Source organism: Orycteropus afer, unplaced genomic scaffold (genome assembly GCF_000298275.1).
Source record: "Orycteropus afer afer isolate SDZICR_OR568_19922 unplaced genomic scaffold, OryAfe1.0 scaffold00051, whole genome shotgun sequence".
NCBI classification, from domain to species: domain Eukaryota; kingdom Metazoa; phylum Chordata; class Mammalia; order Tubulidentata; family Orycteropodidae; genus Orycteropus; species Orycteropus afer.
In genome coordinates, this window is record NW_006921638.1 from 710,619 (window position 1) to 721,970 (window position 11,352).

At 35.8% G+C, this 11,352-nt stretch overlaps 1 protein-coding gene across 1 annotated transcript in view; it reads right to left on the reverse strand.

Moving 5' to 3' along the window:
- Positions 1-11,352, reverse strand: part of HEATR5A (HEAT repeat containing 5A) — a 174,357-nt gene that overhangs the window by 124,229 nt on the left and 38,776 nt on the right. Inside the window, exons 6-10 of the mRNA XM_042780649.1 lie at positions 10,156-10,316; positions 8,748-9,003; positions 7,813-7,968; positions 5,751-6,001; positions 485-596 (exon numbers count right to left, since the gene is read on the reverse strand). Of these exons, the coding sequence (XP_042636583.1) occupies positions 485-596; positions 5,751-6,001; positions 7,813-7,968; positions 8,748-9,003; positions 10,156-10,316 (936 nt within the window). The remainder of the gene's footprint in view (positions 1-484; positions 597-5,750; positions 6,002-7,812; positions 7,969-8,747; positions 9,004-10,155; positions 10,317-11,352) is intronic.

An 11,352-nucleotide genomic window follows, 5' to 3' on the forward strand; every position in this document is an offset into this window, starting at 1 on the left:
TATAGTATGTTATGCCAATTGAGCTTGATGTCCCCTGTGACTATGGTCCCAAGCCCGCAGGATCAACTACTCGGTCGCTCTGGGTACTGGCTATGACCAAGCAATGACCATGACCTTGCCCCTTGTCAGCTCTACTATACACCTGGGAATTCTGATCATTCACATAAACTTATAGAAATGATTTATTTTCTGAAGGTGAATGTAAGTTTTGAAAAAGTCAGTCATTCAGACTTAAGCCTGAAAAAAGGTCAAACTGGCTAATCCTCTCAATCTTGAAGAGAAATTCAAAAGAGGAGTTCTGAAAATATTTTGAGCAATCCAGTAACGATAAGGCTTCCAAAGGTGACTATTAGAAGGAAAGTCTTGGGAGGACATTCAAATTCATATATATAGTAAAAGTTAGTCTTCTCAAGTCACATATTAGAATATCTTACATTCAGAAACTCAAGTAATTCTTAGTTACACAGAATTTCATAAGACTTACCCAATGTCATCAGAGAGGCAATCAACAGCCATCCAGCTTGTGTGCGCTGAGTTGAAAGGCGACTATTTTGAGCAGCAGTACACAGCAAATCCTCTGCTAATGTCATAATAATCTAGTTTGGATTAGAAGAACAAGGTTTTTTGTTTTTTAAAAAAGGTGTATCAGTTTATAGGCTACTAAAGAAATGACAAACCAACCAAACTCACTGCCATCAAGTTGATTCCAACTCATAGCTACCTCAGTTGGGTTTCCAAGGCAGTGAATCTTTATGGAAGTAGATTGCCCAGTCTTCCCACTGTGGAGCAGCTGGTGGGTTTGAACTGCTGCCCTTCTGGTTAGCAGCTAAATGCCTTATCCACTATACCACCAGAGCTCCTTAAAGAAATGACAGCAACTAATAATAATACTGCAATACTAACTCTATATAAGTGATGTCATTCACAAAGACTAGACTATAGTATTCTGTCATAAGGAAAAGAAAAACAGAATTAAATATTTAAGGTTAAATACTAGTGTATTCAGTAGTACACAGCAATCCTATAATGCTTTGTAGAGCATATGTAACAAAATTGTAAGACTGTTCAAGTATAACTTCACAGGGTTTCTGAATTTACTTTTAGTTTTAAGCAACTATCCTCCTAGATACGTAATTACCAGAAAAGTTTCATTATAGGAGTTATATCTCCCTTTTAAAAACTCTACATATCTAATTAGGTGACTTTAATATCTAAGTGACTGAAAATAATCTTTCCAGAGACAGTACGCTATCAAAGTAAAAAGCAGTAAAATATTCACACTAAAATAATTTTCACAGTAGAGTAGGATTCACTAAAATGTACTTTAAAAGTCTATGAAATAGACAGATAAAAAACAATAGGGAGGAATAAACAGGTATTTCATGGTAAAAAGACCAGGAGACATCTAATAAACATCCCTGTTAGTAGTCACCTCTGGAAAAGCACCAAGTATTACAAGGTGACATATACATACTATGGAAAGATGGCTCGCCACTTATGTTCTGTAGCTGAAGTCTTACAATTCTGCAAAGACCAGGAAACATATTGTTTTCTTTGATACCCTCTAGTTCACTTATTCAAAAACATGTTTAGCCTGACTTCATTGCTAGCTGCCAGCTAGTCAAGTTAAACCAAAAAATGTGCAAACAAGATTGATTCACTGTTCCCAGACTGTCTGTAGTTTCTTGTTCCCGCTTTTTCTTTTATATAAAAATTCCTTTTTGCCTTTGTTGGATGACATCATTTTATTGACTGATCTCCCATATAAAGAACTAACAGTATACTAATAATGAACTAAACGTCTCTGAGTTATTCTTTGATACTAGTTAGCCCCAGTTAGAATTTTGAAAACATCTACCCAGAGAAATATTATTAAACCAACTCTAAGTTCCATATAATATTAGATTAGTGATATGTTTCATGTACAATTTAAAGTACCATGGATGGCCAGAAGAACTAATAGATCTGTCCTGGAAAGAGTGCAGTCAGAATGCTCCTTGGAAGCAAAAATGGCCAGACTATAAAGGTTTTTTTATTTAAAAATGTAACTTTGTTATTGCCAAAGAGGAAGCCTAGTGTAGTTTAAAACAACCCATCAACTTATGATTAGATTCCCCCGCAGTCTAATCAATGTTGTTGTTGTTATGTGCTCTCGAGTGAGCCCTGACTCACAGTTACCCCATGTACAACAGAAAGAAACTGCCCACTGCTGCACCAGCCTCACAATCCTTGCTATACTTGAGCCCACTGTTGCAGCCATTATGCCAATCCATCTATCTTGTTGAGGGTCTTCCCTTTTTCGTTGACCCTCCCCTTTACCAAGCATGATACCCTTTTCCAGGGAATGGTCCCTTCTGACAACATGACCAAAGTAGGTGAGACGAAGTCTGGCCATTTTTGCTTCCAAGGAGCATTCTGACTGCACTCTTTCCAGGACAGATCTATTAGTTCTTCTGGCCATCCATGGTACTTTCAGTATTCTTCACCAACACTATAACTCAAAAGCATCAACTCTTCTTCATTCTTCCTTATTCACTGTCCAGTTTTCACATGCATGTAAGGCAACTGAAAACACCATGGCTTGGGTTAGGTACAACTTAGCCTTCCAAGAGACATCATCACCCTTCAGCACTATAAAGAGGTCTTTTGCAGCAGATTTGCCCAGTGCAATATGTCATCTCATTTCTTGACTGCTGCTTCCACTGGTGTTGATTGTGAAACCAAGAAATATGAAATCTTTGACAACTTCAATCTTTCATCCTTTTATTGTGATGCTGCTACTGGCCCAGTTATGAGGATTTTCATTTTATGTTGAAGTATAATCCATACAGCACATTATAGTCTTTGACCTTCATCAGTAAGTGCGTCAAGGCATCTTTGTTTTCAGCAAGGAAGATTGTGTCATCTGCGTATCTCAGGCTGTTAATGAGCCTTCCTCCAATCCTGATGCTGAACATATATATAGTCCATGTTCTCGGATTGCTGGCTCAGCATACAGACTGTGTTAAGTATGGTGAAAGAACACAACCTCGATGCACTCCCTTTTGTTTAAACCATGCAAAATATTCCCTTTTTCTGCTCTAACAACAGCCTCCTGGTCCTTGTACACGTTCCTGATAGCAAAATCAAGTGTTCTGGAATACCCATTCCTCTCAATGCTATCCATAATTTGTTACGATCCACAAAATCAAATGTGTTTGCAAAGTCAATAAAACACAAGTAAACATCTTTCTGATATCAAGCAATGATATCCTTTCTTCCACGTCCTCTTCTGACTCCAGCATGCATTTCTGGAAATTCCCTGTCAGTATACTGCTGTAACCATTTTTGAATTATCTTCAGCAAAATTTTACTGCATGTGATATTAATGATAATGTTCGATAATTTCCACATTCTGTGGAATCACCTTTGGAATGGGTACAAATATGGATCTCTTCCAGCCAGTTGGCCAGGTAGCTGTCTTCCACATTTCTTGGCATAGACAAGTAAGTGCCTCCCAGGCAGCACCTGTTTGTTGAAATATTTCAATGGGTGTACTTTGAGGAGATAGCTCTTCCCCAGTCGTATTTCGAACGCCTTCTGACTTGAGGTGCTCATCGTGCAGCACAATATCAGACAATGTTTCAGGGCTATTCATAAAGTTTTCCAGTAATATATCAGACAATATTTCACTGCTATTCATAAGGTTTTCGCTGGCCAATTCTTTGAGAAGTGGATGGCCTCTTCCTTCTTCCAAGTCTGTCAGTCTGGAAGCTCTGCTGAAACCTGTCCACCATGGGTAACCCTGCTGGTATTTGAAATACTGGTGGCATAGCCCCAGTCTCACAGCAACATGCAATCCACCACAAACTGTCAGATGAGTGGTGGATATAATCAATAGATGACACTTGAAAAGAATGAAGACAAAACAAATCAATCTAGTTGATATCAGAACAAGTGGATATTCTCTCATAAAGAATGTTCAAATACAATATGGGCAGCAGGAATCCTGTCTGTCTGAATTAATGAGATTTGAAGAAATTAAGTTTACACAACTTTTACTCAGCAAGGTATGATATGTTTTAATTCAGAATACAGCTAAAATAATAAATTTAAATGAATAATTTCACCTCCCAAAGTTGTCAATCACCTTATTCCAAAGTTGTGGACAAAGCTCAAATATACTTGGAATTTTCATAAGGTACAGCATGTTCTTTTGTATAACCTAAACTGTGGGGGTTATATACTGCAATATTCATTACTAATGACACTGGAGGGGCAACAAGAAAGAAACGATGGTGAGAAGAAACTTAGGAAGCAACGAGTTCATGGTAATGATGGAGGAATAATTATGAAAAGGAAGTGAGAAAGGATGCACAACTTGAAGAATGTAATCAGTGTCACTGAACTGAACATGTAGAGATTGTTGAATTGGTGTATATTTAGTGTGTATACTGCCAACAACAACAAAAATCAAATTAATTATTAAAAAAAGAACAATAGTGATCTGTTTCTATAAAAATACTTATAAGTTTGTGAGGTCTTGGTTAATAGGCTTTTGCTGTCAAACAATATTAATATTCTCTTCTATTTCCCAGCTATTCAAACAGAAAAAATCCCTATCCTATCTTTACTTATCTGTATTTTACTAAAAACATCACATGAAAATTTCTGTAGTTTTCTTCAAATTTCTTTGTACATTAAAACTGAGTTATTAAAAAAAAAATTGAGTTATTTACTCACTAGGTTATGTATCATTTGTCCAGAAACCTGTTTTTTTAAGTATCTACGCAATTTTTTGTCCTTTTTCTTTTTTAGTATCACTACGAACTCATGGGGTTTTATATCTTTAATAAGTTTCAATTCACTCAATAAATTATTCCTTTTGATGGTCACATTATCTTGTCTTAGGTCAGTGGGAATCCCTTAAATTGCCTCCCTTTAACACGAACTCGGCAGTCTTTTATGACTTTTGCTCTCTGGCATGACCCAGGCTTACACTGTGCATTTTCTGCCAGACAACTGGAACTAGCCATTCCTCCATGGAGACATGATTCCTTTTGGTGTAAATGGTATTTAGAACTACAATCTAGGCACTGGAGGTATTTACCGCTATTGAATTGTCACTGTTTTTAGGTTTCTTCACTAGACAGAGTGACAATTTAAATATTTTTGAAATAATAAAATTATGAATTTACTGACATTTCTAATTCAAATTTAACAAATGGAGTTTTACTTAACTTTCTTGATTCTACAGCCATTGTTCTTTTCTTCTTAAGGTTCCTAACAGCATTAATGTAATTAATTGCCTGCTTTAATTTACAATACATATAAGTTAATTTCAAAATAATACTGCTAACTATAAGATCACTGAATGAAGTTTAAGATTTCTTTTGCAGCTCTCCTTGCCCTTTACAATGCAATTTTAAATGCACTTATATTGCAGGACTAGATAGCAAAATAAAGCCTTCATGATCAAATTCTCTTACTAAATAGAGATATTTATAGCAAAAAACACAAAAAGTATTCCTATGTAAATGTGGATAAAACATTTCTTTAACTACTTCTTTGTATTTCCACAGTAATTATGTTGATAATATTTAACTTTTAAGGAGTAGTATAACTGAGAAGTAGTATAATTTAAGTACATTTAAGGAGTAGTACAATTATTTGCCCTGTGAAGTTTTGACTAGGTGGTACACAAAAAGACTATGATGTTTTTAGGAAGAACTTGAAAGATCATTATTGTATATGGAGAATGAGATCATTACCTTGCCCTTTCCGTGAGGAATTCCTAAAGGGCAATGTTTTACTGCTCCCAACAAAGCTGCCACAGCAAAACTAAAGCCAGTCACTGCTTCGGGTGAAGACTTGAGCACAGTAAGTCGTTCAAGGCAACGGTCTAATAGTGGCGTTAGGTAGGAAGGTAATGCCACAGCAATACAGTGTAAACACCAAGCTGCTGCTAGCTGAACAGATATGCTAGGATGAAGAATAACTGAAATGACACTGTCAAGAATGCCTGAAAGGAAAAAGGATAGACAAATTATAACTTACGTACACAAATAAAAATCAGCCATGAAAAAGTCATATATGGATATAAAGTTTATTTTAATCCAAAGTGAAATGTTTGTAAATAATTTTTGCTCCCAAGAATTACCTCTAATAATTTATGTTATGAAAACTAAATTAAATCAAAATAGAAAAGAAAATTTTTATTTGTGAAATGAGCCAATGTTCTGCTTACTTTATCTTGAGATCATTACTAATTTGGGACTACCAAAAAAACCCAAACCAACCAAACTCACTGCTGTCGAGTTAGTTCTGACTCACTGTGACCCCTCCTCGGGTTTCCAAGGCAATATCTCTACAGAAGTAGACTGCCCAGTCTTCCTTCCGACGAGTGACTGGGGGGTTTGAACCACCAGCCTTCTGGTTAACAATCAAATGCCTTGGGCACTACACCACCAGAACTCCTAATCTGGTACTAAGAATTAAAAATTATCAATAAGTACCAAAAATACCTAGAGAAAAAATACCACATTTTGCCACGTCTTCGGATATTCTCATCCCTTTTAATATACCTATCTATATATCTAGTACAAATACTATCTACTGTCTCGCTCTTACCGGAGAACAAAATGTTAAATAAAACCAAGGTTTGCTGAGTCCTCAGTGGCCTACTAATCAACTATGAATATAGTAGAATACTTCCACCAATCAGAAAAAAGCCTACATTTGCTTTGATTCAACAAACACCTTCATCAAAACATATTACAACAGATTCATGTTGAATGCTACTTAAGTAATATGTGTCCTAGGATTAAACAATTTACAAACACAGTAACAATGTAAAGCTTCTCAGCTGAGGGGAAATGTGCATCACAGTCAAAGGACAACAGCTATTAAAATTATTTAAAAACATCAACAAATAAATGAAACCAGTCATAAAAGCACATAAGTTGCATGATTGCATGATTTCATTTAAATGCAACATCTAGAATGGATAAATCCAGAGAGACAGATTAGTGGTTGTCAGGGACTAGAGGTGGGAATATAAGAGGTGGTGACTGCTAATGGGTACAAGGTTTCTTTTTGGGGTGATGAAAATGTTTTAAAAGTAAATAGTAGTGATGATTACACACTCTGTGACTATATGAAAAACCAATGAATTATATACTTTATAAGGGTGAATTTTATGGTATGAGAATCAAGTCTCAATAAAGCTGTTATAAAAATGATGAAATAATTTTTAAATACATAAAGAAAAAAAGGCTGAAAAGATCTTTGAGGAACTGAATTATTTGTACCACACAGAAACTCGTGTTTTTACTGAAAATACAAACAAAACAAAAAAAACCACTGCCACTGAGTAGGATCCAACTTATTATGACCCCCCCTTGGGTTTCTGAGACAGTACCATTACAGAAGTAGATTGCCCAACCTTCCTTCCAAGGAGTGGCTGGTGGGGTTGAACCAACTGCCAGCCTTCTGGTCAGCAGTCAAGTGCCTTAGGTACTACACCACCAGAGCTCCCTATACTCGCTTTACTGCAGAGAGGAGATTTAAGGTAAATATTTCCATGTTATCTTACAAATATCCCTAGAAAGGAGAAGGCCTATTTGGAGAATCTCCTCTATTAAGAAAGCAAAAAAGACTCAAATAAATACTTTTTTTTTTTCATAACTTTGATTATTTTATAAAATATCCCTAATAAATCTATGGTGGAATCCATAAGTGAGCTATATGAAGGAGATTCCCTTTCTTGGCAATGTTGCCTGGATTGAAAGTAAAAACAAAGTATTCAAACCAGTCATAAACAACAGATAATACCTGCACTTGAATCTTGTAGCAAAGGTGCAGCTGTGGTGCGGAGACTGTGTATAAGATTTCCAAGTTCTTGTAAAGCACATACTAGCATATGCTGGTTGGCTGCTACATCTGTGGATTCAACCCGGGTTTCCAAATTACGATCATTCATTACAGCATCTGATTGAAGTGCAAGAATTAACTATGCGATCACTGTTTTATTAAAATATATTAAAGGAATGAGTACTAGGAGGAGAAAAATATAAATGCAAAAATTAAAATCATTCACTTAATCTATATGAAATTCTTGAACCAGTAACTAAAATACTAAATGGAAACTTGCATCAATAAAGGAAGAATTAGATCAGTGTGGTTTGATCTAGGAGTCCTGGGTGGTAAAAATGGTTAACAGGGCCGCTGCTAACCAAAAGGTTGGCAGTTGAAGTCCACCCAGAAGAAAGATCTGGTGATCTACTTCCCAAAAATCAGTATTAAAAACCCTAAGAAGCACAGCTCTCCTCTAGCACACATGGGATTGCCCTAAGTTGGAATCAACTTGCCTGGAATTGGTTTTAATTTTATTTAGTTCAAGCAACTTTGATTTAGAGCCCTTATTACTCTTTTACGATTCCAATTTTAATGATACTCAAGATAAGCAAAGTGTACCTTTTTGTTTTTTAACAGTTACTGAGAACTAATTTGTTTCAAAAACAATTTATCTTTTAACTTCTGTAGGAAGCAGATCATGAATTCTGAGTGACTATTATCACCAGGCCTTTAAATCCTGAACTGTTAGTTCTTACCAAGGTAGATAATTTATATTTCATCTACATGTTAATTTATTTATTCTGAAACAAATAACCTCTATTATTATAAAAAGAAGTTTTCATGTTAAGAAAATTGTATCTCAGTCTAGGTTTTCCAAAGGGACAACTCCTTCAGTCTTACTAGATCCATACCTACAACTTTCTTTTGTTTCCAGATGGCCTGGCAAATATCCCTGGCAGCAGCAATTTGAGCCTTTTCTCCGAGAAGGCCTCCTATAGTAGCTCGAAGGATGAAAGAAACACAACGGCGACAGCAGACAGCATCAATCTGCGTTTGAGTGGCTTTAGAGTATGACTGTGACACAAGGCTTAGAATATGAGAAAGAAAGGTAGCAAAATTTCTCTCTAACCAAGCTCCTCCGAGTGTTGAAACAAATACAACGTAAGCCTAAAAATAAGAAAGGAATTTTTATCTTCAAAATGAAATCATTCCAATTATGTAATAGTATTTTCTCTTCTGAATTTACTAAAGCCAAAACTGGAGCACTTAGGTCTTTCAACTGAATTTCATTTATGCTGCCTTTGTTTTATTTTGGTCAGACTGAGAAGTTTCAGGATAGCCAACAGTCAGCTAAATATGTAAAAGCTGTCTGTGGCTTTTCTGAACTTTTCTGAGGTTTCAAGCTATTTAAAATTCTGAATAAGGAAAACTAAATCAAACTGATGAACACATTTTAAGAATTAACTATGCTCCAACACTGTACCTCTAAGGGAAATTAGGTTCTAGAAACCTGAAAGGAAATGTTTACAGTGATAAATCACTGATTTTTATTTTCATGAATATCAAAGGTTTGTCTTACTCCAAAGATACAGTGATAGCTGGTTTTCTTATGCAATTGATTTCTTAGAAGTACAAAGTCTAATTATGAGTACATTGGCATATCTTGTATTTCCACGAAGTCCAATACCATACACTATAAGGCAATGACAATGGTGAACTTTTAAAATCATTAAGTTTGCTATGAACCATAATGGCACTATGACAAAAGATTGTTTAAGGAAAGAATGCAGAGGTTCCTGTGTTTTTTTATACTAAGATATTTTTCCTAAGGGTTATGCTTTTAAATTTTTGTTTAAGAACCGAGAATTTAAGCACTTAATAAATTAAATGCTATAATCTTTACTTAGGAGTTAAAATCCTATAAAATGGAAATTTTGCCAATATGTACCTAATAGTTTACATTTTGCTGTACACACATACACACAAAAAAAACAATGGAAAACATGTTAAACCACAAGACACATGAAAATACAAAGCCTAGAAATAAAAAAGTGCTGTCTTATGTTTCAAAAGAAACCAAGTTTCTCCATTACTAGGAACTTAAAACATATTGTGTGATAGCCTCATACTTAGTTTCCTTTGTTTAGGGTAAATGAGGTTCTGTTACTTGTAACCCAGGTTTTAAAAAAAACAGGTGACCTCACTATTTCAATTTATGATTATGACCTTGCATGGTATTACTTCTGCCTGGAGTTAAGTATTGAAACTTTCATATAGACCAGTCAAGATTATATTTGGATTCTGGTTTGTGATTCCAACCTGAGTAACTCCAACTCGAACATCCCTACTAACTGAACTGGTTCCTTTCAGCATATCTCCACTGGCTCGAAGAAATCCTGAACTCCCACGTAGAAACCCTGTTCCTAATAATTCCAGAACTTCCTCCAGGGATACTTTGCGAATGCTTTGACGTGAAGCTGCTGTAATGAAGAACAAAATAAAACTGTAATTCTTATTTTACAAACTGAAATTGTTTTTCTTTAATTGTGATTTGGGTGAAAATTTACAGAGCAAATTCACTTTCCATACAGCAGTTCACATACACTTTGTCTCATGATATTGACCACAATTTACCACAATGCAACAGCTCCCCTCCTACTTCCTCTCGATAGTTACCACTTCCCTGTGTCCATCCCTCCATGCCTTCCTGCCCCCTGAGCTGTCTCCCTGTGCATAAACAGCCCTTTGTTCTCTCATGATTGTTCTCTCCAAGGAGTGTATCTACCTCAGGTAAGTAAATATTCAATTCATATGCTTGCCTTTTGTTTGGCTAGAAGCCACAGGTGTGGGTTCAGTTCCAGACCTGAAGGGCACAGCTAGGGGCCATAGTCTCAGTAGTTCCACCAGTCTCTATTGGACAAGCAAACCTGGTCCCCCCCCTTTTTCTTCTCCAAATGATTTTGAGTTTTGTTCCACATTGTTCTCCCTCTCTATCCAGGATCTCCCACAGAGATCCCCCTCCAAGTGGTTGAGAGTGGTAGCTGGGCACCATCTAGTTCTTCTGGTAGACTGACTTTTAATACATGATCTTGATTTGCAAAGAGCCAATGTTAACAGAAATAAAAATTCAAACAAAATGCAAAATTACAGGACATTCAATACAATGCACACAATGTGTTCCAATGTCATAACAGTCCCTGAAGTACCACGTCAATGACATCTTAAAGTGTACACCACTTTTGATATCATGCCCTGTTGCTCTCTTTTCCTCAAATGTAGTTAAAATAAAAGAAGTTAAAAGGCTAACAGTCTGTATACTTTACAACAAAAAAGAACAAAAGTAAACTTCCCTAGCTCTCCATGAATGAAATCAGTACCCAATGTCTTGAAAATTCTTTTAAGATACTAAAAACATGAAACAAAAAAATTTATTTTGAAAAATGAAACAAGATATGTACCTCACACCACACACAAAAACAAACTCCAGATGGATCAAAGACTTAAATGTGAAACCTA